The sequence below is a fragment of the Microchirus variegatus genome, assembly GCF_963457635.1.
Source record: "Microchirus variegatus genome assembly, chromosome: 20".
In the NCBI taxonomy this organism is placed as follows: domain Eukaryota; kingdom Metazoa; phylum Chordata; class Actinopteri; order Pleuronectiformes; family Soleidae; genus Microchirus; species Microchirus variegatus.
In genome coordinates this window covers 5,393,810-5,421,367 of record NC_139821.1, presented here as the reverse complement: position 1 = coordinate 5,421,367, position 27,558 = coordinate 5,393,810, and the positions used below count along the sequence as shown (strand labels likewise).

At 41.8% G+C, this 27,558-nt stretch overlaps 3 protein-coding genes across 3 annotated transcripts; all 3 read right to left on the bottom strand.

The window, feature by feature from the left end:
* Nucleotides 1–354: 354 nt before the first annotated feature.
* ttll1 (tubulin tyrosine ligase-like family, member 1) lies at nt 355–10,294 on the bottom strand (the record flags this gene model as incomplete). The annotated part of the gene is made up of 9 exons (XM_083906644.1): nt 10,179–10,294; nt 9,837–10,045; nt 9,562–9,742; nt 9,265–9,402; nt 9,059–9,167; nt 8,819–8,962; nt 8,463–8,549; nt 7,145–7,308; nt 355–484 (listed from the first exon to the last, which is right to left on the bottom strand). The coding sequence occupies exons 1-9, from the start codon at nt 10,289–10,291 to the stop codon at nt 355–357; spliced, it is 1,275 nt and encodes a 424-aa protein (XP_083762770.1). The 5' UTR covers nt 10,292–10,294.
* Nucleotides 10,295–15,852: 5,558 nt separating this feature from the next.
* On the bottom strand, nt 15,853–18,714 carry mcat (malonyl CoA:ACP acyltransferase (mitochondrial); the record flags this gene model as incomplete). The annotated part of the gene is made up of 5 exons (XM_083907015.1): nt 15,853–16,159; nt 16,979–17,116; nt 17,208–17,425; nt 17,522–17,609; nt 18,274–18,714. 5 exons carry the CDS (start codon nt 18,712–18,714, stop codon nt 15,887–15,889), a joined length of 1,158 nt encoding a protein of 385 aa, XP_083763141.1. The 3' UTR covers nt 15,853–15,886.
* Nucleotides 18,715–19,384: 670 nt separating this feature from the next.
* Nucleotides 19,385–27,161, bottom strand: LOC310941384 (differentially expressed in FDCP 6 homolog). The gene is made up of 12 exons (XM_083906547.1): nt 27,040–27,161; nt 25,215–25,355; nt 24,905–25,081; nt 24,213–24,443; nt 23,982–24,128; nt 23,725–23,833; nt 22,499–22,713; nt 22,305–22,412; nt 21,912–22,078; nt 20,741–20,930; nt 20,542–20,632; nt 19,385–19,814 (listed from the first exon to the last, which is right to left on the bottom strand). The coding sequence occupies exons 1-12, from the start codon at nt 27,133–27,135 to the stop codon at nt 19,630–19,632; spliced, it is 1,857 nt and encodes a 618-aa protein (XP_083762673.1). The 5' UTR covers nt 27,136–27,161; the 3' UTR covers nt 19,385–19,629.
* Nucleotides 27,162–27,558: the final 397 nt, after the last annotated feature.

The following is a 27,558-nucleotide window of genomic DNA, read 5'->3' as shown; positions in this document are numbered from 1 at the left end:
TCTGGGTCTTTTCAGATATCGTAGCAGGGAGTTGGTGGGGATTTAAGGGTCTTTTTTTGTAATTCTTTGTCTTTGTAAAGAGCTTGGGCCGGGTTAAGAACTGTTGCCATGGGGGTTTAGAACAAAAGTCATTTGACCTGACCCACATACCAACCACCATTTTTACAAATCTGACACAAACAGCGACCTTTAAACTCCCCAAATACAGTATGACCTCAGTGTTGGGTTATTGCCCCATGTGCCTCAGTCGGTGAAACATGGACAGAGAGAGCACTTCTCCATTGGGTGGTCCTTTCTTTTTTTTTTTTTTTTGTTACATCGTACAGGAAGTCAGTACGGGTCAATAACGTCACCTCACTTCCAGGTGGCTGCAGTGGGGCGAACTCCTGCGCTCCCCTTGGTGCCCTTTGACCCTAGCGACTGACCTGATCGGCTCCGCAGGTCGCGCTCGGCGTTCTCGCTCTGTGCCTGCTCCTCATCGTACCTGGTGACACAGAGACAGAGCTGGGTAAAACATGTGAGCTAGTTCACGATGCGCGCCCCCCCCCCTCCTCTGGTGAACATGTTTACCCCCTCTGTGAGGGTCAGAACACCTCTGCTTGCATTGTTGTTGTCCTCTCTGAGTCAACACTGTCTGTCAAACTTTACCTTTGGCTCAGAGGCCGAATTTTTGAAAAAAATCATGAGCCCCAGAGAAGCACCTATCCCTTCGATAGCTCAGTTGGTAGAGTGGAGGACTGTAGTGGACAACAAAGATATCCTTAGGTCGCTGGTTCAAATCCAGCTCGAAGGAATACTATTATATAACAAGCATTTCACTTGAACCACTGTTGTAAACTATACATTCAAAACAATTCAGCTCACGTCGCTGCTTCAACACTCTCTCATACTTTACTTTTGACTGAAAGTGCGGATTTTGACAAAAAATCATGAATCATGTTGTAAATCATTCCTTCGATAGCTCAGTTGGTAGAGTGGAGGACTGTAGAGGGCAGCAAAGATATCCTTAGGTCGCTGGTTCAAATCCGGCTCGAAGGAATACTATTATATTCCGACATAACTAACACAGAACAAGTTACCATCAGAATAGGCCGTGAGAGTCATAACATCTCAGCTTGCGTTGTTGTTGTTGTTGTTGTTGTTGTTGTCCTCTCTGAGTCAACAGTGCTGGTTCAACACATTCTCAAACTTTACTTTTGGCTCAAAGGCCGAATTTTTCAAAAAAATCATGAGCCCCAAAAAAAGTACCTACCCCTTCGATAGCTCAGTTGGTAGAGCGGAGGACTGTAGTGGACAATAAAGATATCCTTAGGTCGCTGGTTCAAATCCGGCTCGAAGGAAAACTATTATGCACACTTGTCGGTAATGAGCAGAACGGAAAAGTGCCGAAATTTCCCAATTTGGGATCTATAAAGTACATCTATCTATCTTAACCTGTACAATGCTGTAAACTTTACCTTCAAAACACTTCAGCTCGCATCGTTGCTCCCAACAGTGTTGATTCAACACACTCAAACTTTACTTTTGGCTCAAACGGCGGGTTTTCAAAAAAAAAAAAAACATGAGCTCCAGCATTTGAAACATCCCTTCGATAGCTCAGTTGGTAGAGCGGAGGACTGTAGTGGACAATAAAGATATCCTTAGGTCGCTGGTTCAAATCCGGCTCGAAGGAATACTATTATATAACAAGTGTTTCACTTGAACCAATGCTGTAAACTATACATTCAAAACAATTCAGCTTGCGTCGCCGCTTCAACACTCATACTTTACTTTTGACTTAAAGGGCGGGTTTTCACAAAAAATCATGAATCAGATTTCACATCATCCCTTCGATAACTCAGTTGGTAGAGCGGAGGACTGTAGTGGACAGCAAAGATATCCTTAGGTCGCTGGTTCAAATCCGGCTCGAAGGAAAACTATTATGCACACTTGTAGGCAATGAGCAGAACGGAAAAGTACCGAAATATCCCAATTTGTGATCTAAAAAGTACATCTATCTATCTTAACTTGAACAATGCTGTAAACTTTACCTTCAAAACACTTCAGCTCGTATCGTTAATTCCAACAGTGTTGATTCAACACACTCAAACTTTACTTTTGGCTCAAACGGCGAGTTTTCAAAAAAAAAAAAAAAAAAAATGATTTGAAACATCCCTTCGATAGCTCAGTTGGTAGAGCGGAGGACTGTAGAGGACAACAAAGATATCCTTAGGTCGCTGGTTCAAATCCGGCTCGAAGGAATACTATTATATAACAAGCATTTCACTTAAATCCAATGCTGTAAACTATACATTCAAAACACTTCAGCTCACGTCGCTGCTTCAACACTCTCTCATACTTTACTTTTGACTGAAAGGGCGGGTTTTGACAAAAAATCATGAATCATGTTGTAAATCATTCCTTCGATAGCTCAGTTGGTAGAGCGGAGGACTGTAGTGGACAGCAAAGATATCCTTAGGTTGCTGGTTCAAATCCGGCTCGAAGGAAAACTATTATGCACACTTGTAGGTAATGAGCAGAACGGAAAAGTGCCGAAATTTCCCAATTTGGGATCTATAAAGTACATCTATCTATCTTAACCTGTACAATGCTGTAAACTTTACCTTCAAAACACTTCAGCTCGCATCGTTGCTCCCAACAGTGTTGATTCAACACACTCAAACTTTACTTTTGGCTCAAACGGCGGGTTTTCAAAAAAAAAAAAAACATGAGCTCCAGCATTTGAAACATCCGTTCGATAGCTCAGTTGGTAGAGCGGAGGACTGTAGTGGACAACAAAGATATCCTTAGGTCGCTGGTTCAAATCCGGCTCGAAGGAATACTATTATATAACAAGTGTTTCACTTGAACCAATGCTGTAAACTATACATTCAAAACAATTCAGCTTGCGTCGCTGCTTCAACACTCATACTTTACTTTTGACTTAAAGGGCGGGTTTTCACAAAAAATCATGAATCAGATTTCACATCATCCCTTCGATAGCTCAGTTGGTAGAGCGGAGGACTGTAGAGGGCAGCAAAGATATCCTTAGGTCGCTGGTTCAAATCCGGCTCGAAGGAGGACTGTTATATTCCGACATAACTAACACAGACCATGTAATCTCATGTTCAGCATCAGAACACTCCATGATAGGCCGTGAGAGTCAGAACATCTCTGACTCAGCAATGCTGGTTCAACACGTTCTCAAACTTTGCTGTTGGCTCAAAGGCCGGATTTTCCCAAAAAATTATGAGCCCCAGCAAGAGGAACATCCCTTCGATAGCTCAGTTGGTAGAGCGGAGGACTGTAGATCATAACAGAGATATCCTTAGGTCGCTGGTTCAAATCCGGCTCGAAGGAATACTATTATGTACCGACATAACTAACACAGAACAAGTTACCATCAGAATAGGCCGTGAGAGTCAGAACATCTCAGCTTGCGTTGTTGTTGTTGTTGTTGTCCTCTCTGAGTCAACAGTGCTGGTTCAACACATTCTCAAACTTTACTTTTGGCTCAAAGGCCGAATTTTTCAAAAAAATCATGAGCCCCAAAAAAAGTACCTATCCCTTCGATAGCTCAGTTGGTAGAGCGGAGGACTGTAGTGGACAATAAAGATATCCTTAGGTCGCTGGTTCAAATCCGGCTCGAAGGAATACTATTATGCTCACTTGTAGGCAATGAGCAGAACGGAAAAGTGCCGATATTTCCCAATTTGGGATCTATAAAGTACATCTATCTATCTTAACTTGTACAATGCTGTAAACTTTACCTTCAAAACACTTCAGCTCGCATCGTTGCTTCCAACAGTGTTGATTCAACAAACTCAAACTTTACTTTTGGCTCAAACGGCGAGTTTAAAAAAAAACAAAAAAACATGAGGTCCAGCATTTGAAACATTCTCGATAGCTCAGTTGGTAGAGCGGAGGACTGTAGAGGGCAGCAAAGATATCCTTAGGTCGCTGGTTCAAATCCGGCTCGAAGGAGGACTGTTATATTCCGACATAACTAACACAGACCATGTAACCTCATGTTCAGCATCAGAACACTCCATGATAGGCCGTGAGAGTCAGAACATCTCTGACTCAACAATGCTGGTTCAACACGTTCTCAAACTTTGCTGTTGGCTCAAAGGCCGGATTTTCCCAAAAAATTATGAGCCCCAGCAAGAGGAACATCCCTTCGATAGCTCAGTTGGTAGAGCGGAGGACTGTAGATCATAACAGAGATATCCTTAGGTCGCTGGTTCAAATCCGGCTCGAAGGAATTCTTTTATATTCCGACATAACTAACACAGAACAAGTTACCATCAGAATAGGCCGTGAAAGTCAGAACATCTCAGCTTGCGTTGTTGTTGTTGTCCTCTCTGAGTCAACAGTGCTGGTTCAACACATTCTCAAACTTTACTTTTGGTTCAAAGGCCGAATTTTTCAAAAAAATCATGAGCCCCAAAAAAAGTACCTATCCCTTCAATAGCTCAGTTGGTAGAGCGGAGGACTGTAGTGGACAATAAGGATATCCTTAGGTCGCTGGTTCAAATCCGGCTCGAAGGAATACTATTATGCTCACTTGTAGGCAATGAGCAGAACTGAAAAGTGCCGAAATTTCCCAATTTGGGATATATAAAGTACATCTATCTATCTTAATTGTACAATGCTGTAAACTTTACCTTCAAAACACTTCAGCTCGCATCGTTGCTTCCAACAGTGTTGATTCAACAAACTCAAACTTTACTTTTGGCTCAAACGGCGAGTTTAAAAAAAAACAAAAAAAACATGAGGTCCAGCATTTGAAACATCCCTTCGATAGCTCAGTTGGTAGAGCGGAGGACTGTAGAGGGCAGCAAAGATATCCTTAGGTCGCTGGTTCAAATCCGGCTCGAAGGAGTACTATTATATTCCGACATAACTAACACAGACCATGTAACCTCATGTTCAGCATCAGAACACTCCATGATAGGCCGTGAGAGTCAGAACATCTCTGACTCAACAATGCTGGTTCAACACGTTCTCAAACTTTGCTGTTGGCTCAAAGGCCGGATTTTCCCAAAAAATTATGAGCCCCAGCAAGAGGAACATCCCTTCGATAGCTCAGTTGGTAGAGCGGAGGACTGTAGATGATAACAGAGACATCCTTAGGTCGCTGGTTCAAATCCAGCTCGAAGGAATACTATTATGTACCGATTTAATTCTCTGCACAGAAATGCTGCACATTCATCCAGAGTTACTCCTCTTTCTCTGGTTTGCCTAACCCTAACCCTAACCCTTTGTGAAACGGAAAACTCAGAGTTTCCCTCATTTCAGGGTTAACAGAGTCAGAGTTTTCACTAAACCTGCTTTGTGAAACTGACCCCTGCTTGATCTCTGCTTGTGTTGTTGTTCTCCTATCTGAGTCAACACCATTTCTCAAACTTCACCTTTGGCTCAAAGGGCAAGTTTTCACAGAAAATCTTGAGCCCATGAACTCGAACAACGCTGAACAGGTAGGCTGTGAGGCCCAGAACATCTCTATGGCAAGCAGCAATGCAAACTGAAGTTTTTTAAGATAACATGTATAACGTTGTTCAACATAGCATTTGTTAGTGCTGCTCGTTACATAACAGTACTCCTTCGAGCCGGATTTGAACCAGCGACCTAAGGATATCTTTGTTGACCACTACAGTCCTCCGCTCTACCAACTGAGCTATCGAAGGGATGTTTCACTTCCTGGAGCTCATGCATTTTTGTCAAAACTCGCCGTTTGAGCCAAAAGTAAAGTTTGAGAGTGTGTTGAATCAACAGCGTCGAAGCAACGATGCGAGCTGAAGTGTTTTGAAGGTAAAGTTTACAGCATTGTACCAGTTAAGATAGATGCACTTAACGGCACTTTTCAATTCTGCTCATTCTCGTTACAAGTGTGCATAATGTACTTCCTTCGAGCCGGATTTGAACCAGCGACCTAAGGATATCTTTATTATCATCTACAGTCCTCCGCTCTACCAACTGAGCTATCGAAGGGATGTTTACTGGCGTGTTGGCAATGGTATCCGAAAACCGGAAGTCCGCAAAGTCTTCAAAAAGTTCTATTCTTGGCTCCACAGTACAGCACAGAGTCCTACACAAACTTCCAGCCTCAGAGGATTTATCCGTCCAGTGGATACATGTTATATATGATGATGTCATTTCCTGTCCCTAAAGTTTCGTTTTACTTCTTTTTATAATTTTTTTTATAGAGATACTACTAAACTGAGCGTTCTGAACAGAGCTGTTTTGGCAGGGTGATTGAACTGCTACAGTGCTTCATCCTTATCAATACTGTTGGCATTGTACAAGTTAATCTCCTTGTTAGTTCTGCTCGTTGGCATTACAAGTGTACATAATAGTATTCCTTCGAGCCGGATTTGAACCAGCGACCTAAGGATATCTTTATTATCATCTACAGTCCTCCGCTCTACCAACTGAGCTATCGAAGGGATGTGTATCTACCTGGGGCCCATGAATTTTTGTGAAAACTCGCCCTTTGAGCCATAAGCAAAGTTTGAGAGAATGTTGAACGAGCACAAATCAGGCTCGAAGGAATACTATTATGTACTCTTACAACTTAGTGTTATAAGTAAACTGGTTAGGGTACACATTACTTTCAAAACACTTCATAAGGGTCAGAACGTCTCTGCTTGTATCGTTTGTTAGGATAAGGATTAATATTATTACACTGTAATAACACACTCGTAATTCCAAAAAGAATACATGGCAAAGGTATGGATAGAGAAGGGTAATCCTTCATTTGCTAACTAAACTATACCTCTCTATATGATATGTCAACTAATAACAAATAAGCAGCCCACAGCACAACTCGGCTAAAATGCTGTTGCAAGTTCAGTGAGTCGAGCGAGGATTAGTTATTTACAGTGTCAGCCAAAACATGCAGAGAAAAGCCGATTTCACAATGTTCTGATGAAATCTATGAGTGACCTGGAGGTTAATCAGTTACAGTTCAGCCTCAACATGTGTGTCCAAAAAGTCACTCCTTCGAGCCGGATTTGAACCAGCGACCTAAGGATATCTCTGTTGACCACTACAGTCCTCCGCTCTACCAACTGAGCTATCGAAGGGTGTTGACCTCACTCAGTCCCCAGGCTATTTGAGATAACACTGTGTGTGTGCGTCTGAGCGTAACTGACACACTCACAGAACTTGATAGTTGCCCAGGGCTTCTCGGGGCGGGCTGCGATTCCAGCGGCAGTCTGGGATTTCCCCGTTGGGTGTGACTATGTTGAGGGTGTCATTGATGAGGTTGTACTTCAGTATGCGGTCGTTGGCCGTGCTGGAGGTCAGCGAGGGAGAGGCGTTGACCTGAGGAGCACAGTCGTTGAAATTGGGGTCACAGAGCTTATAGCAGAGAGCTTAATAAAGTACTGTCAGGTCAAAATGGTTTAATTTCCTGCTGTTCTCGTATAAAAACACTAATCTGGCAGGAAATATAGCAACTAATGTGCTGCAACAGCTGTATAAAAAGACAAGCATTTCAGTTCTCACTGGGTTTGTGACACATTTTTGGATTTTACTGTCACCGAAGAGCGTTCATGCCCTAAAACCAACTGGGTGTCGACCAAAAATAGAGCAGATTGGTGTCTGAGAACGGTAATAGTGGAGACCTAGCCTGGAAACCCAGCAACTCATCATCAGTGCAGTAAAAGAACAAAGAGCTACACGGCCAGCACAGTGTTCTCACACTGCAGTGATTAATCGATTATTACATTTACAGAGTTACATAATTAAAAAACACTTTTTTTATTTCCTGGTTTCTTTGCTCCATGTAACAAAGAAATCATGTTGGTTTGTGGACAAAACAAAACATCTGAGAAAAATGTAATTCTGAGGTTTTGGGAAACAACAATTGACATTTTATGACATTTTCTGGACCAAACAACTAAGCGATGGATCTAGAACCATGGTTCTCAAACGGTGGTACGTGTACCACCACCGGTACGCGTGGAATTTTGTCAGAATTCTCTTATTGGTGTTACTTCAGGAGCTCAATATTTGCTCAGGTGGTACTTGGATTAAAAAGCTTGAGAACCGTTGGTTTAGAAAATAATTTTAAGAGATGAATCGATCATGAAAATAGCCCTACAAGAATTGTACACTGAGAAAAGAAGAAGACCAGCCGGCAGGAATACACACAACGGTACCAGCGTGTTACTTCTTAAGTTCAAGAAAACGCCTTCAGCACACATTTAAATACAGAGACGCGCTAATCCAAACAGACGCGCGCACACAAAGATCAACCTCGAGGGCATTTAAAGTTGCACAACAGAAAGGTACAGTCACTGTGCAAGCACGTCAGGTATCTCGGTAAAATGTGCCAACGGCTGCCTTTATGAGCAAGGAAAAACATGTTTTTATACGGCAGAGGTTGGGTCTCAGAGTCAATGAAGCATACGTTTATTTGAGTCTGAGGGTGTGTGTGTTTGTGTGTGTGTGTGTGTGTGTGTGTATGAGCTCACCTCGATGAGCCACGGCTTCAGCTTGTCATCGATGATGATGTCGTAGCCGTAACATTCGAAACAGTGCTTGTCGTTGTTCATGACGGGCTGAGGGGGGAAATAAAGAGAGACAGAGGCCAAATTGAGCAATTGGGTGATTGTGAATTGAGTGATGGTGAGTCAGTGAGGAAGGATGTGAGCATGTAAACGTAGGCCTACGAGGGGGGAAGTGGATCAGAAAGGAAAGTAAGAAATGAGAAGTGTGTGCTAAGCTAATGTTGAGAGGCACACATAAACAGGAGAGACACAATTGCAACATGCATTCATTGCCTGCTTTTGTATTTCTGTGTTTGAAAACAATCACATCTTCTACTTACGGCCACCGCTTTCAGCGACTGCACCACAATCCAGTGGATCTGGTCAAACAGTCGTCCCGTCACCTCCTTCCCTCTGGTGCTCTCCAAGTACAGGCGGAGGTTACTGACCGTCCACTTGCCTCCATGGACGTGGTTGTAGTCGTCCTGCGTCAAAAGACGTGCAGACATTTGAATGGAAATGTGTTTTAATATCAAGTTTTGGTGCAAAAACAACGTAAACACTGATATAAGAACACTTACGCCGTGTTTTTGGATGGCCACGTTAGTGAGGTGTACAAACATGTTATCCAGTTCACTTGTGCTGGGCGTGTACTTCACTGTGCAGAACCGACAGAAGCCAAGTTTGTACCTGAGAGGTAAACACCAGAGAGAGAGAGAGACTCACACTTTTCCATTTCACATAAATAAGTTTTAAATATTATTGAATAATAGGGGGCGGGGCTTACATATAGCACTTCAGAGGCCGATAGGTGGTCACCAAAACGTACAGACGCAAGTCAAACTTTTTCCCTCCTATCAGCAGAGGGTTGTCGATGTACAGGGATATCACGTACGCTTCCTTACCACTAGAGGCCGCCATAAACCTGGGGGCAAGAATGAACCGACCACAACCTCCAACCGTTAGTTAACATGGAAATTAAATGCTCTTGAAAGTAGGGAAAAAAGTGGTGTTTTTCTATGTTTGCTTTGCCACTTATGGGAAGGAATGTTTGACAGATTACAGGGAGTCTTTGTTAACATACGTGGAGGTGCGGCTGTCCCTGGACCACTTCTTTATCTGTGACAGTTTGTTGATGAGGAAGATGCCTTTGCCCTGGGCCTTCCCGCAGGGCTTCATGATCCAGGTGCTGGACGGATTCTTTCGAAACTCCTCCACAAACAAGTTATAATCGGCCGGAAGCATGAAGGTCACAGGGACAAAATCTGCACAGGATACGAGGGGGAAAAAAGTCAAATATGTGAGTCTCTTTGCATGTGCTGTAACACTCTTCCCCCACCTCTATCCTCTGATAGATACCTAGATAAATGTATTTTCCGTTCTCGTCCTTCTCTGCCAGCGGGCTGCTCTCCTTCTCCAGCTCCTTGCGGTAGCGTTTGATGTTCTTGATCATCAAGTCCTTCCTGGTCAGCTCATAGTGGTTGGGGAAGTGGTTAACCATCTGCTCGTCTGACAGGCGGTAGCCGGTGTCCACGCTGAAGACGTTCCTGATGGTCTGGATGCTCATCCTGCATGTTTATGTTGTACAATTAAACCTTCCCACTTTCTTTGACTGGTGGAGTTAATAAAAGGTACATTTTACAAAATGGTTTACACACATATTAAAATACAAAATAGTGTTTTCATGCATGGAAAACCTACCAGTAAAAGTTCCAGTCCTCACTTTCTGTGACTTGAGTCCAATCCCTCTTTTCAAAGTTGTTGATAAGCACTGATTTTTCAATATCTGTCACCCACTTCACCTTTCCGGCCATGGTGCCTCCCACTGCGGTAAAGCATTACATTTTTAAAAAGGCAGATAAAGGAGGAGGAGATGAATGACTGTTGTATGGCAAAATTCAAATATAAGTTATCCACAATTTTTCCAAGGGATAAATTATATCACTCTTTCTATTCATGTGTATGTCTCTACAAAATGAAGTGGAATTTAATTAATAATACACAATATTATGTTCATTTTTTTGTTTTTCATTAACCCCAGAATGAACAGTTAATATTATCAGATATAGGAGATAGGTCAGCTCGGCTGGGGCAACCATTTTGGACCAGTATATATTTTTTACAGTAGCCCACAATGGACAAACTACATATATTTTTTGAGGTTTTTTTTATGCTAACTCAAGGCTACATGTGTTGGTTATTCATCATGTGAGGGATATAATATAATATAATATAATATAATATATAATATTCACCTGCAACTTCACCCATTAATGCTGCTAAATTCTTTACACTCTCTACCTTTAATACACACCTAGAATAGCTGATAACGTGGCATATTTTCGGTGTACAATGAAGCTTCTACCTGCAAATCGATGTCGGTGAAAGAGCCAGTCATCGGCGCCAGCTAGCCGGGCTGAGCTCAGCTGTTAGCGGGCTGCTGCTGCTGCTGCAGAGGCCGGATGAACATCCACCGGTGATGCAGTACTGTCGCCACACCACACCCACACTTCGACACACTCACCCCGGCAGCACAGTGCGTTCGCATCACTGCGTACATCCCACGGCCCCCATACTAGCTTTTTTTTTTTTTTTATGCTAGCGAGCTAAAACAAAAAAGTACAGTAAAGCCCGGCGTCGTGAGACTGGAGGGTCACAATTCGTCTGAGTAATTGCGACAGTGACGAAGAAGAAGAAACTACTCTTCACAATAAAAGTCTTTGTCGTTATCAACAACGACAATTAACCTGGTATTTAATTTAAATTACGCCGAGAATAGTGTATCTTAAAATGGCAAGAAATTCAACGACAACGTTGACGGCTTGGTCTGTCTGGGAAAAATAACCTAGCAACGGAGGACGCACTGATGTCATTGCAAGGTGTCATTAGCTCATAACACCAGCAGGGGTCAGTGTTTACCAGTCTGGAATCTACACTGATAAATCTTGCATTGTTTTTCCACAGTATTTCAAAGTAAAAGTCTTTGTTTTGATATGAAACTACATAGTCCACAATAAAAAAAATGTAATTAAAAAAAGAACAAAAAACTAAACAAAATACAATAAAACTATCATTAAAAGACTATATATGTAATACATGTGATAAATATAATATTGTTTTTTGCACTTCATTTCATTTGTATATAATGCTTTTTTAACTTGAGCTATTCCTGAAGTAAATAATATAGAAACTATTTCTTGTACATATATACAGTGTACATAATTATAAAACACATTTTGAGAGATAAAATAATTATTCATAAAAGCTGTTTCTGTGTTAACAGGTTCACAAAATGACTTGTGTTTTCATTTTACTGCTAAAATAAGGGCACTCAAAATAATAAATTCATAAAAACAATGTGACATTACCACATTGCACCAGCAGTGGTCAGTATTGGACAGATTGTGGGATTTACATTTATATTAGGTACAGTATACTTCCTGTATGAATTGTTTATTATTTATTTATTTATTATTTGTTATTATATTTTTTCTTTCAAAAAGTATACTTGAAGGAATCATATAAATCTCAACAGATAATAAAAATAAAATTGGCTCTTGTTTTCCTCACATTTATACTAAACCAAGAGCATCCAGAAGCATTAAATTATGAAAAATAATAATTATAATTATATATATATATATTTTTAGTGTCATGTGCTTTGGATGTGCAGTCACATCAGTGCATGTCGTCACCTGATGGACACTGTTGGCAGCATCAGGTAAAAGGCGTGGTCCAACACATTTGTGGCAGTTAACCTGAGAGCACCGAGATTAAAGGACGCTGCTGTGAGTACTGGGAAAAAACACCTGTAACAAATAATTATATATTTTCAATTATTTACAGAAATACATTTTAATTACAATGTTTTTATATGTATTACAGGGCGGCGTCCGCTATAATCTACACGAAAGGTAGGATTTACTTTCTTTGTTGTTGATGAGCCTGCAGTACGTGTTTACTGTCAGGTGACATTGATACTCGATGAATATCTGTGACAATATGATATCATTTACTAGTTGATTTGAAAAGTTGAAATGAGTTGATGTTTGCAGATATGAAATAAGAGCAATATGTGATCTTGGAAGCGACCTTTGTTTGCTTTGGGTTTTCTCTTCATCTCTTTGTTGTGACAATATGGCAAACAACTGTATTTTAATTACATGATTCATAATCAGAATTCTCCTTCGGATTATAATTTTTGCTGTATTGTGTGATCATACATCCAGATTTGTGTCAATTATATGTTTTTTGTCAAATAAATTGTGGAGGAAATTGGAGTATGCATAGAAATACACACATTTAGTAAATTGTATGACATAGAGTATATATATTATAATTATGTACAAATGATTTGGAAGCAGACGCATTTTTCCGGTTAGAGATAAAAGAGGCAGTTTGGTTGATTTGAGTTATGGAAATGGAACATTTGCATTCAGGCACAACAGGAACTGGTAGAGCAGGTGTACGACGTTGTCCAACCTGAGCAGAGGCCTGATTGTTACACAAAATAACAAGTCACACGTACTATCTGAACAATAAAGGTATTCATAAATATCGCATCCAGTTGGGAAGTGAAACACGCTCAAAGTATACAGTAGTATGTGCACGGCAACGGTTGGACTTAATCCAGCAGGTGATGTCACCTCTTCAAACCTAGGAGAGCCTGTTTTTATCAACCTGGATTCTCCCCTCAGTAACACACCTATCCTGGTAACCTGAGACACTATTTACACAGCCTGTTAATGAACGTTAGGAGTCGAGCAAAGAGAAAGCACAAACACTCTCAAAACCATGGAGCCATTATGCGTCCCGTCCTGCACGGTTAATGCCATTTCTCTCAAGTGAACATATGTAACTGATTTGCATAATACTGGCTCTTCTTTGGCAGTAAACAAAGATGGTGGAACAAACAAGACGTGAGAGTCGTGTCGTCTCTCTCCAGGCTGGACCTGGTGAGGTGGACACTGGCACCATGTTTGATATAAACCGCAGGTACAGTAGACGCCCTTTTCTCCTCACAGGTGTGTGTGTGTGTGTGTGTGTGTGTGTGTGTGTGTGTGTGACTGTTAATTACAACCATGACCACACAATTCAGACAGAGTGAGTGTCAGGCAACACACCATGTGGGATCAGTTGAACCAAAAACAAACAGGCTCTTGTTTGGATAATCATCTGTGTCTGTGACACTTTTATTTTGTGTTAACCCATTTTTCCTAAAATGAATAAATTGGAATAAGTAGTATATACTCAAAATTAAAAAAAAACAAAAAAACAGTGGCCCTAGCATTTTCTAGTATGTATGTTGTATGGTTTTCAAATCAATTCATTGCAAATATCTTCTCTAGAATCAGTGACAGGTCTGTTCGTGCCCTTGCTCGCCAACTGGCTGCAATTGGAGACCAGCTGGACCGGGAGTGGACCAGCAGACAGCCAAACCGCCTACCAACTCCTCTGCACATGCTGCGACCTGTGCAGGCCCTGACCAGGACCATGTATCGGTAAAATAAAAAAAATATAATAAAAATAAAATAGTACCTCTCCATTCACTCAACACATCTCTATGGCTGTAATCTGGTGTTGGTGTGTTGCAGGGACATCCACAACCAGTTGTGGGGCCTCCAGGGTCTCTCTGCTGCAGTGAAGGCCTGGGTCGTGACCTCTGTGCCTGGGCAGGGTGTCCGCAGAGCTGAGGCCTGGACCGCTTGGGTAATATTGGTTCATTTAGTTATTTCAATTCCCAACAACAAAATAAAACAGATTTTCCATTTGCAAATTGAAAAATTAGTTATTTGGAAATCCACCTAGTTTGTTCAGTGGCAGATTATCAGATTGAATCCTTAACCCCTTTTGAAACGAGACAAAGGACTCTTTATCTATAAGCCATAACCTAAATAATCCCCAGAAAACTTCATCCCACTCAATCACTGACCTTTTGAGTTGTGCTGTTCAAAGTCAGACAACACAGTCAAACACATGATCTAATAACTATAACTAAAGCAGACATTACTCAAACATATATATTAAAACATTTGTAAAAATTTAGATTTAAATCCTCAAGTGAAGATCAAGAAAGACCTGTTTGTGTTAAAAAGAAAGTGTTCTAATATAGACAGTAAAGATATATAAGCTAATTTATCTAATACGCCCGTTCTCACTGCATGTAAGGTGGTGAGCCATCCATACATGCTAACACTTGCAGCTAACATTAGAACTCAGCACACAAACCTTAATATTTCTTGCCAAGTTAGCTATTAAATTAGCTAATAAAATAATATGCGGTGCGCTAAACAAACATTCTAATGTTTGCAGCTAACATTAGAGCACAACACACACACTTCACTGTTTCTAGCTAATTTAGCTATGTAGTAAATGAGCTAATACACCCTTTCTTTTTGAATGTACGGTGGGGAGCAGACCAGACATGCTAACATTTGCAGTTTATATTAGAGCACAGCAAACAAACTTTAACGTTTCTTGCTAATTTAGCTATGTAACAAATTAGCGAATACACCCTTTCTTTTTGAATGTAATTGGGGAGAACCCGACATGCTAACATTTGCAGTTTATATCACAGCACAGCACTCAAACTTTAATGTTTCTAGCTAATTTAGCATTTGTAGCTTACATTGAGTGACTGAACTGTCACTCATGACGCTTCATTTCACAGGTGTCCAATTTGAAACCGCTAACCCGCACTGACTGGACCAGAGGAGGCCTAATGACTGTGGCACTGGTGGCTGCAGTTACCCTCGTCAGTGCCGTGTGGATGGAATGGAAAGGCTAACTTTAAGGCTTTAAGACAGTTCCTCTTTGTTTTTATCTATTTTTAAATTTGACAAAAAAAAAAAAAGTTTGCAAATGAGTGAAAATGATTGCTTATTGATTTGTTTCTGCCGTTTACCTTGACTTCTCTTTTTATACTATATTAACGAGTGGTATTGAAGTTGACACAGAAGACTGTGAACACCGTTCATAACTGGAAACAGAAACGAAAATAATGTTCTGTATTAAAACGTGTTTTAATTAAGTTTTAAAGCATTGCCCGAGGAGTTGGCCAGCACACTGTAGCACTGACACTGTCACAAGCATGTTCCAATGACTGGACTGTTGCTGGCCCGCAGTCTTTTGTATCAAGTATGAAGTTTCTTACTGGTTTGAGAGGCCGAGTTTGTTTTTTTACAGAAGATATGTACCCTGGTTTAATATAAAATAAAGGGAGCTGGACTTTCTGCTTTTCACATGATGCGAAATAAAGTTCATAATGACAATGTTTGCAGTCTTATTTATTTAAAAAAGAAATGTAATTACAAAATAATCATACAAACTTGCAGGTTCAGCTGCTCAGGGCGCATTTATCCTCCTGCTCGGGTCCTGTTTGACCACAGAGTCCACACCTCTGCATTATATTAGTCTTCGTAAGTGGTGACTTGCACCTGCGTGTATGTCTTGAAGGCCTTCATGTTGCACCTCTGAAGCGTGGCACCGAGCTGCTTCCCCGGGCCGACCTCGTAGGTGCGAGGGAACGTCTCGCCCTGCGCCCTCTCGTAGATCTCGTGCAGCATTTGCTCCCACTTCACCGGCGACACCAGCTGCTTGACCAGATGTCTGCGTACGTGACTCTCGTTCATGTAGCGCTTGGCGTCGACGTTGGAGTACACGTTGATCTCAGGACGCCGCACCTGACCAGGAGAGAAGTTGGATCATTTCAAAAAAGTTGAAATAAAAAGTATCTCGGAATGACTTGAAATTTACCATCATAATACTCGGTATCGCCCTGAACAAGGATCCGATGAAAATATTTGCATTTCTCTTAAGGAATAATTTAAATGAATTTTTGAAAATCCGGAAATTATGCATTTTACCGATACACTTCGACAGTGAGCTGACATTTTTCAAAAAAAACAAAAAGTATCCTCGGAATGACTTGACATTTTACACAATAATAGTCAGCGTTGCCCTGAACAAGGATCTGTTGAAAATGAATTTTTCTTAATGAATTTTTGAAAATCAGGAAATGATCTAACTTCCACTGTATATGATTAATGATGAATCGGCTGTGTGTCAAAACACATTTCTACTTATAGGAGACATTAAAGATATAGAGTGCAACTTTTGAATATCAACAAAAGTTGAAGTAGTTTGAAGGGATAAATGCTCCTTACCCCTGCCCCAGCCCGTGTGCTGCTGCTGTATACACACAAACGCTCCCTCAGGTCTGGAAGATTTGCTTCTCGGCAGCATAAAAATATCAAATAAATCCTGATCAAATGTGTGAATAATGAGGCAGCTAATTTACGCCTATATCTGTAATACCTAATATCTAATGTCATGAAAAGTGGATATTTAAATGGAAGAAATAAGAACTAAACACTACAATAACCAGATTGTTGACTTGATTGGCACCCTCCTGACCAGATTAGACACTGACAAACCCCTCGGTCATGTCATATGTTGAGTATGAGGTATGGGGGGGGGCCTGTAGCTGCTGTGTGACTGACCTCCACCTGTCTGAGGACGTCTCTCAGGGGCTCAGTGGCTGATGCCATCAGCTCGGTGTGAAACGCTCCGCTGACGGGAAGAGGTTTGACCCTCATGAACTGGAGCCGTCTCGAGTTCTGCTGGAGGAAATCCAGAGCCTGCGAAGACACCGCCGCTTCGATTAAAGAGATATCGCACAACAGGCTCGGTGCAACTCTGCTAACTCAAGAGAGAAACCTTAACACATACCTGTTGGTGACCTGCGATGACCCTGCCGTCAGGAAAGAGGTAGTTAGCCACGGAGCAAACCGGCGCCTCAATCCCCAAACTCTTGCAGTGCTCTTTCGCTTGTAGACACGCGCTTTTATACTGAGCCTGACGTTTACCGACGACCGACAGCATCCCACTGGGAACCATGTCCGAGGCCTTCTGCATGGCCTCAGCGCGCACCTTCACCGCATAAAGAGCTGGAAGACAGAGCAGTGCTCAGTACGGCATACTCGTTAAAATGTGGAGAGAAATTTGGAGTGTTTTTAACCAACCGGAGTTGACATCATATTTACCTTCGGTAAAGTCCATGGCGCCAGCAAAGACCAGAGCAGCAAATTCTCCAACACTGAAACCTGCAGCGCTGACACACGTCTCGATGGCCTGTGGAGATGTCATAATAATTAAATGTAATGCTAAATGCTAATCTTAGTGACATTGGTTTGTCGTCATTAGGTCAAATTATATAACATATTTTAAATATTAAAGTTAAATATTATTAAGTTGTATATTAAGTTAATATTAAGTAATAACCTCCAATTTTATTCAGTTTATCAAAATGTATTATTTATTTGAGTACATATTTAATGTTATATGAATTTCTAAATAAAAATAACATTAATATCCACCAAAATACAAGCACTATAATCCAATATAATTGGTAATAATAATGATATTTGCATCTTGTTTGAATTCAAATATATAAAATATAAAAGCCACCAAATTCCACTGCACAAAAATATAAACAAAAATAAATAAAAGTGAGTGGGTCACATGACATGGCAACTTTTGAAAAAAAAAGTCGCAAAGAAACATAATAATGTATTTATATTTATATAAATATAGGACTTTTCCACTGTAAATGATTACATAAATATAATATATATATCATAATAAGCAATACAAAACCTGTAATTTTTTTCTGATTTCAAAATAAAATCTCTGTCAAACAGCCAACCTGAAACAAGCTTCAATTACTTTTTCGTTATTTAACAGGAGGATAAAGCGGTAGATAATGGATGGATGGATGGATTAATGCGACAGTGACCTTCGGGTTCTCACAGCTGAGTCTCTCCACGGCAGCCAGCGACGTGACGAACACGGCGGGCTGACAGTGCACCGTCTTCGCCAGCTCCTCCTCGGGTCCCTGCAGGCACAGCGTCAGCAGGTCGTAGCCGAGGATCTTCTGCGCCACCGCGAACATCTCCTTCACGTTGGGGTACTTTAACAGCCCTCGACCCATGCCCACAAACTGGCTGCCCTGTCCGGGGAAGAGGAGCACGGAGCGGTCGCTCGGTTCCTTGCGGAGTCTTCGGGGCTGCTCTTCCTCTAACGCCACCACCTCCTCCTGCTCCTCCGTCGGCGGCTCGGCGAGGGCTTCAAGCAGAGCACGGCGAGAGGGGTCCGAGGAGCCGCGCTGGCCCGAGGACAGTGTCCTGCTCAGGGAGAGCAGAGACCGCAGCTTCCCTCTGGAGGAGGCGTTTGTCATGGCGATAACCGCTGATGTCAGCATGGTAAACACGCGTTAAAACATAATATATTACTACAAATAAACTGCTATAAACTCAAGTTTGTCAACGACATGAGCCGGTGTGACACCGTCCAGGACGCCACCATGATGTTTGAAGTGAACTCGGTGGAAATTTGTTTTGCTTCCGGGTCATTGTCTGGATCACAATGACCACAGCGCCATCTTCGGGTCAGATTATGTAATACATTTAATTACGTGTGCGTGTATGTGTATATTATATTATATATTATAATATATATATATTTATTATATTATTATATAACTATCATATTATTATATATTTATATTATTTTATGTTTTTTACATATATATAAAAAAGGAAGTAAAGGGCATTTTCTTTGGATGTAGATAATTAAAAAATATAAAATGAAATAAAAAAAAATTTAAAAACAATATATAATCTCATAATAAATGTTCCTCATATGCTCTAGCTCAATGTTACACGTGTTGTTCTGGATCTGAAGCATGAATGAAAATGAAATGTTAGTACTTTGCACTTTGTGAACCCTGTGACTGAAATTATGCAACTCGACAAAAGATTTCACTCCTGCACATTCTTTTTTTATTTGTAAACGTCTGTTAGCAAACGGTTTGTTCAGGGGAAAAAAAGAGAAAAAATCACAGAAAAAAAAAAAATTGTCATTACTCACTAAACATGCTTTAATTGTACAAAACTGTACAATAACTCCATTGATCTCGGTCAAATGTGTTTTTATTTTAAAGCTTGTCATCTCTGTTTTCCATCTTGGTGTAAATATAAATATAATATAAACCATGGTGGGGTTTGGTTTTTGTTCTGATTTTCCCACCATTCTCAGTCTTACACAAACAAAAACGTTTTTCTTTAAATCATTAAAAACTCAGCCTGGTTTTTCACATTTGTCCGTTGGGTTCGTCCGGCGTGTCGGTCAGGTGAGTGGCCTCCAGCCGCGTCTCCACCGCCGGCTCGTCCTCCTGAACGACCCGATTCTTGAACTTGGAGATGAACTCGTTACTCGCCAGCGCTCCTTCCCTTTGGGGACAATTCTTTTTCGTCGATGGACGTTGTTGCATACGCTCTACGAAAAAAAAACATTTCGGTGGTAGAGTCAGATACAGAGTCTGTAACATAATTGTCCATTTTATTCAGTGTCAAACATGTGTCTAATTTTTTATTTATCGCTGTATACAATTATAGGAATATTGGGATCTGCGTGCGTCATCAAAGTTTGTGCAAAATTGTTACATTTTAAATTAAAAACAGAGTCTTACAGACTGAAATAGGTAGATTTCTTACTGTCATACAGTATATCTGATAAAATAATATATTACTTTGACAACATTGTCATCAAATTAAATCTAATAGGTTTTTAAAGGGTATATATTAGTTAGGAATGTGCAAATTACATGAAATAATAATGAAAACTGAATAAAATGAACAAAACACAACAAAGAAAGCCACTATCAAGATCTAATTTGTGCAAAATTAAAAAAAATTGGACAACTTAGCACAATTATGAGCTACTTACATATACATATATATATATATATATATATGATAAAATAAAATATTTTTAGTTTTTAAAGAGTTGTATTCGTTGTTAATGTGCAAATTACATTAAATAATAATAATGAAATTTTTTTTAGTTTTTAGTTTATTCCGTACTGCTGTTTTTATGTCTTATGTCTACGATTTGATATCTCATTGAGACCTCTTTCAATTTCTGTATTTATTTATTACATAAATTAAATACATTTATTTATTTATTGATATTCTGAACCTGAAGACAGCAGATAATACTTCACCTCCGGGAGTGATGGGCGTCATCAGGCGGTTCAGCTGCACGTTCCAGTGTCGCACGTGTTGACTGGCGTTCCTCAGCTTCTCCTGGACCTCCTGAAGCCGGAAGATTTGAAAGTAGAAGCATCTCATGAGGGCGTTCATATTAAAAATAAACAGCACACACACACACACACACACACACACACACCGCCTGGTTCTCACCTCCAGGTGCTGGTGGCTCCTCTGGCGAGACGCCTGCAGATCCTGCAGCTCCTGGGAGGCCGAGTAGAGCGCTGAGGGCGCGTCCTTGTCCGCCGCGCTGTCGTCCGAGGCCTCAGGTTTGGGGCTGTGGCTCTGCTGCTCCTTCAAGAGCTGGAACTGCTTCTTCTTCTCCTCCTCGGCTTGCAGCAGCCTGGAGAAAGAGTATGAGAAGATTAGACATTGTCTCAGTGTGAAGCAGAAGATCAGACACGTGAGGTAAAGACTAAAGGTCGTGAGCATGCTGGTGTTCTAGAAACAAAGGGAAGGTAGAAGCACACGTTGCGTCACGTTCCTCAGATCTAAAATCTACAAACACACAGACGTGGTTTTCATCAGAGCGGGCATCAACTTACACTTCCGGTGATGTCATTGTCTCCAATGTCCGTCGCAAACAAAGATCCAAAAATTTGCTTAGAAATCGTAGAAAACAAAATGTGCTGCTTACGTCTGAACAAATCGTGTTTTTTTCATGCAAAACATTCATCCGTTTCTGGCTTTTTAAGCGATTACAAACTCATACAAAGGGGGAAGTAGACCCGACTAAATGTTATACACTTGGACCTTTATGTGGCTCTAAACACGGCAGGGTTGTTGATGAAACTCTAGATCAGTTGAAAATCCTTAAAAAATCCTGAGCGCATGTTAATCTCCAGTCTGTGCTCTGGTGGTGCAGGAAATACTCAACTTATCTACTTAATTAGCCGATTCTAATGACTCAGGGAGCCGCTTTGCTTTGCTCGTCACTGGTTTGTGTCACGTATAAAACCACGTCACGGCTGTTTCCTGTGCTATGAGGACCCTGCCCACCGCTGAGGAGGTGATACCAAACCGAGTAGAGCAGAGCCGAGTACACTCTTAGAAATAAGGGTTCCAAAAGGGTTCTTCTACAAGGGCTGAGGTTCTACCTGGAACCATTTGCTTCTGAAAAACCAGAAGAAAGCGTTTTTTCAAGGGTTCTTTGTAACACTTTTGACCCAGAGAACCCTTTAAAACCCCTTTCCTGAATAAAGGTTTTAAAAGGGTTCTTTTTAAGCACTTTTATAGTGTAGTTTTTATAGTGTAAAAACAGGATTATCAAAGAAAATAAGTACGTAACAGAGTTGGACGCCCACAGTCCACGGCCGCGTCTTACCTCTCCAGCTCCTGTCTGGCTCGCTCCTCCTCCAGTCGAGCCTGGATCTCCATGTTGAGAGCAGCTTCCAGCTTCTGCTGCGTCAGCTCCAGCTCCTGAATCCTCTTCTTCTGCTCCTCTGACTCCTTTTCCTTCACCTGCATCTTGGCCTGCATGCTGTCTCTCAACTGGACACACACACACACACACATACACAGCGTGAGTAGAAGGAACTGACCTATTCTTCAGTCGCCTCTTCCAAAAAGCTTTTCTCCACCACTAAAAATCACTGAATGTTTAATTTGAGTTTTATAATGCCAATGTTTTCACGACGTTCCCAGAGATCAAAGTCAATGGGATGGCACCAGAAAATCCCGTTTCAGCAGAACAGTAAATTAATCTTTTCATTTTTACCATCTCGGCCTCTTTCAACTGTCTCTCCAGCTCCATCTGCACCTCCCTCTGTCTCCTCCTCTCCTTCTCCTCAGCCTCCCTCCTCTGGGTTTCCACCTCTCGCGCTTGCTGCGACACACGGATACACACAGTCACACGAAGCGCACTTTAAACTGAGGGATTACTGCAAGAAGAAAGCCTTCCCCCGCTCTCACCTGGATGATGCTTTCGATCTCCAGATCCTGTCTGTCTCTCTCCTTCTCCATCTTCTCCAGCTCTTGGTCGTTGGACTCGTCCGACTGGCTGCTGACGCTGCTGACGCTGCCGCGGCCGCTGCGGCCGTTCTCCCGCTGGACGCGCCGCTTCAGTTTGAGGTCTTGGTGAAGCGAGGACTTGCCCTCGCGCTGGAGGTGGAGCGCCGTCTGAAGGGCTGGAGGAGAAAACTCGGATTAAGGAGAACAATCTGGATGGAACAGGGCTGTGAATTCAGACGTGCTGCACCCAGGTTAATAATCTCATGAAACAGCACCAATGATACGATCATTTCATTATCAATGGGCCCTTTAATCAGCAGCTATTTTTTACATGTTGTTGCAGGAAACAGAACAGTTTTTTATCAATCGAGGTCATGTCGGTCAGGACAGTAAGGAAGTGAGGAGCGAATAAATTATTTACACCTGTGGTTCTTTTTTTTTTACTGTGACCAGGGGCCATTAATCTGACTGATGTCTTGATGAATCACATGTGTAATCTGTGACACAACAAATAGTTTTATTTCCTGAAACTGATGCCATCAAAGCTGCCGATCCCAGCTGACATAGAGCGAAAGACAAGTCGCCAGTCCATCACAGGGCCAACATAGAGACAAACAACCATTCACTCTCTCACCTACAGTCAATCTAGAGTGCCCAATTTGCCTAATCTGCATGTTTTTGGACTGAGGAAACCAGAGAAATAGACAAAAGTGATGATAATAACAAAAATGTACGCTTGTACGTGATGCAAACGCGCTCAAAATCCATCCTAATGTTTTGCCAGAAAATGAAACCATCACAGCTTCAAAGACAATGAAGACAGACCACACACAGAGAGTTTTCCTCTTCACACCAGAAAGGACACGAAAGACATGAGTGCAACACAGCAGCGACGACACAAACACACATAAACACTCACCAGCCATTTAAAAACAACACAATGTTGGATTTCAACCTTCAAATTTTGTGGGTTTTCGGGGTCCATCCATGCCACACACTACAAAAAATCTATTTTATGGCTTACGTCACACACCAAAACTGCTGATCTGGTGGGATTATGATGCCAGTCAAGACCAGAATGGTTCAAAATGGCAGAACGGCAACAGCATCAAGACTCTACAGTCGAAACCATCTGACCACACTGAGTCCTCTGTACCTCTTTAAGAGGCTTCAAAAACAACACACACCTTGAATCCACTCCACTTTCTGCCTCTGGTCCGTTGCGCTCATCTCAAACGTTTTGTTGTGCGTCTTCACACAGAAGAGACAGCGCTTCCCCTCCCTGTCTGCGAGAGGCTGCAACAGAGAGGAGGGAAGGGATGGAGAGTCTGACTCAAGAGTGATGCATTTCAGTGAGTTAGTCTGCTGATATTTAGTCAAAGTGTTTTTTTTTCTTCTCCTACCAACGACATAAACCCTGCCACCTTCCACTTTCCACACCTACCTCTATGACACAGCTCTTGTCCAGCAGGATTTCTCCCCTCTTGTCTTTCATGCCCTCGCTGACGTAGTACTCCATGGACTGAGGCTTCAGCACAAACCAGCGCTCTGTCCAGTTCCTGCGCATATGGCCCTTTTTCCACATATAACCCTTGTAAAAAAAAAAAAAAAAAAAAGAAGACATAGTACATAAATAGGAACATGAAAAGGAACAAAACTGCACACGCACACTCACCCTCTTCAGCACGTTGTGATACATCTCCAGAAAGACGTCGTTCAAAGCCACGCGGAAGGCCTCGGCGCTGGGGACCCTGAGCAGTCGCCCCGCGTTCATGTGCTCCAGGAATGTCCACAAAGACATTCCTTCCTCCTGCACTGTGGCATCCAGGGACACCAAGTCGTCCAAGAGCTTCCCGTCCCACTCCACATTCATGGCTGTGGAGATTTTCTTGAGCAGATACTCCACCTACATGGAAAAACACACACACAGACACAAGAGCTGCTGTAATATCAGCAGATCCTGACTAAACTGTGTCAGAACACTTCTGTAAGATTCCTCTTTACAGAGGGAGGCAACTGTGCCGATTGTACAAAAGCAGTTTATTTTGGTCTCTGCTGGGAGGAAACCGCAAGCATTATGGAGGAAGTACAGGAAGGAAGAGACTCATTAACAGACTTATTTGCTCTGCTGTGCGATATGGTCAGATTTTGTTGAGTCTACCTCACGTATTTCAAGCAATTAGACAATTACAGAGACATTAAAATGTCTGTGAAGCTTCTCAATCATCCAGGTCTTGCTTAACTTAAGAGTTAAGCAAGTTTTCATCAATTTGTTGACACACATGGTCAAAAGTTCTACCCCTTTTACTCAGAAAAATGTTAAATCGTGGATCTGAGTCTTCTCGGCCATTACTGTAGTTAGTTTACCTCCTCGAGGATCATCACCAGAGGGTATCGGTCCTCAGACAGGAGGTTGAATAAACAGAAGAGCTTGAAACAGTCTCTCTCCGAAAGCAGCTGTGGTACTGCCCTGTAGTTCTTCTTCATGGTCATCATCCAGCACAGGTCGTCAAACTTCTCCTTGTCGAACATCCCCTCTTTGACCTGACAAATCAGAAACATTCCCACGTAGTTTATACGATGTTGTGTACGTCTATGCCCTAAAAACAAAGCCTTGATTCTTGGAAACCGCTCAACTGCTTCAGTGAATGTTACGACTTCCTGAACTTGGAAGTACCTTGTCCAGTATATATTTGTTGAGGTAGGGCATGTAGCCATGATTAGACACTGGCCCGCTGTCATCGTCCTGGAAGTGGTCCTCCAGAGCCACGGGGTCGTGTGGGATGTTCAGCACTGTGTACAGGTTGTGGGAAAGCACCTGAGGATGAGACAGGTGAGTAGGAAGTTAGATAGGTAGGTTGATTGAGAGGAAATTGGTGGATGTATGTAGGTAGATGTGTAGGCAGTAGATAATAACAAGGTAGGTAGGTAGATTGGTGGGTCGTAGGTTGGTCGGTAGATAGGTAGGTAGGAAGGAAAGATGATGGTAGGTAGGTAGGTAGGAAGATAGGAAGGAAAGATGATGGTAGGTAGGTAGGTAGGTAGGTAGGTAGGTAGGTAGGTAGGTAGGTAGGTAGGTAGGTAGGTAGGTAGGTAGGTAGATAGATGGTAGGAGGGTGGGTAGGTACATGCATACATACAGGTTGGTATGTCAGTAGGTTGTTGACAGGTATTAGGTTAGTAGGTCGTTTAGTTTAGTTGACAGGTAGAAAGTGAATAGGAAGGCTGGTAGAAAAGTTGTTAGGAATTTTGTAGGTTTTTTATGCAAGAAGGTAAGTAAGTGGGTCAGCAGTAGGTAGGTAGGATGGTAGTGGGTAGGTAGGTAGGTAGGTAGATGGTTGGTGGAGAGGTGGGTAGGTAAGTAGGTATGTGGATCGGTGGGTCGGTGGGTCAGTAGGTAGTTGGCAGGTATTAGATAAGTAGGAAGGTAGAAAGGTGGGTATGTTAAGTAGGTAGGTAGGATGATAGGTAGGTAGGAAGTTAGTAGGTAGGTAGATAGTTAGTAGGAAGGTGGGTAGGTAAATAGGTAGGTAGGAAGTTGGTAGGTAGATAGGTCGGTCAGCAGATAGTTGGCAGGTATTAGATAAGTAGGTAGGTAGGTAGTTGGTAGAAAGGTGGGTAGGTAAGTATGTATGTAGGGAGGTCAGTAGGAAGGAAGGATGATAGGTAGGTAAGATGGTAATGGGTAGATAGTTGGTACTAAGGTGGGTAGGTAAGTATGTATGTAGGGAGGTAGTTAGGTCAGTAGGAAGGAAGGAAGGATGATAGGTAGGATAGTAATAGGTAAATAGTAGGTAGGTCGTAGTTAGGTGTAAGGAGGTAAGGAGTAGGTAGGTAGGTTGGGAGTTAGGTGGATCACTTTATTTATCCCAAAATGAAAATGTTGTCGCAGCCAAACATGTATTCAAGACGTCAAGAGGAATAGGCGGGATAAGGAATAAATGTGTAAAAGTCTTCTTCTCAGTCCATATTTCTTCATATATGCACAAACAACACAAGCACAGAGACATCTGGTCTCCAGTGAGTGAGCATGTCAGGACAGCTTTCTGCCATTTCCCCTGGATTCTTCTCTCCTATGGAGGCTCAGTGAGACATGTATGAACTGGACAAGAGCAGCAGCGAACATAACTCTCACTGAGGAGGTGAACAGATGGCAAAAATAAGGTTGTTTGTGCACTTATTTTATTAAAGAAAAAAACAGAAAAAAAAACACCCTAACACTGAGATTTGTAGAGGTTCAGCAAAAGCTGGACTTTGCTCTGGACTGAGCAGATTTACGTGTCTGTGTGAGGGATTTCTGTTTGAGCTTGTAGGGCGTTTTGTTTGCCATGGATTTCTCGGTGTTCCAGTGTTATTGCACAAATAACAGTACAAACTGCACAAAGACAACAATATAATAACTATAGTCACGAGTTCTCGTTTGTTTCCCGAAGTTACAATGTGGCCACTCTGTCTCAGTTTCCTGATCTTTAAGAAAAAAAAGAAGAAAAAAGTCTGCTTACCTTCAACTGCGACTTAGACACTTTACCACACTTCTCCACGTCCAGCGACATGAACGCGTACCAAATGGACTTGAGGAGTTCGGATTTTAAGTCCATTTTCCGTTTTTTTGGGGAGGGAGAGACCTCTTCAGCGCAAAAACAACTACATTCTTCTCCAGGCGCAGCAGCTTTTTACGCAGCGGCTTTTTACGCAGCTGTAGAGGGAATTGCCAAATAAAATGTGGCGCAGAGCGCAGTCGGACTACAGTAGGACTAAAGTGAGTCAGATGTAGGGCAGACTTCAAGAGAGGCGGACAGAAAAAAAAAACCTCCTGGAGTCCACACGCGTCACTCTTCACACGTTGTTCTCAAAAAAACAAGCGTTTGAATAGAAAGAAACAGATATTCAGATGGAATATCTGGAAAAGGTTATTTTCCAGGGTGTGGAGGTTAAATCCAAGCAGCACAGCGTGTATTTTCAGATTGAAAAAGCTCCCCAAAAAAAGTACAAGAGATCAGTCAGTGTTGTTATCTGATTGA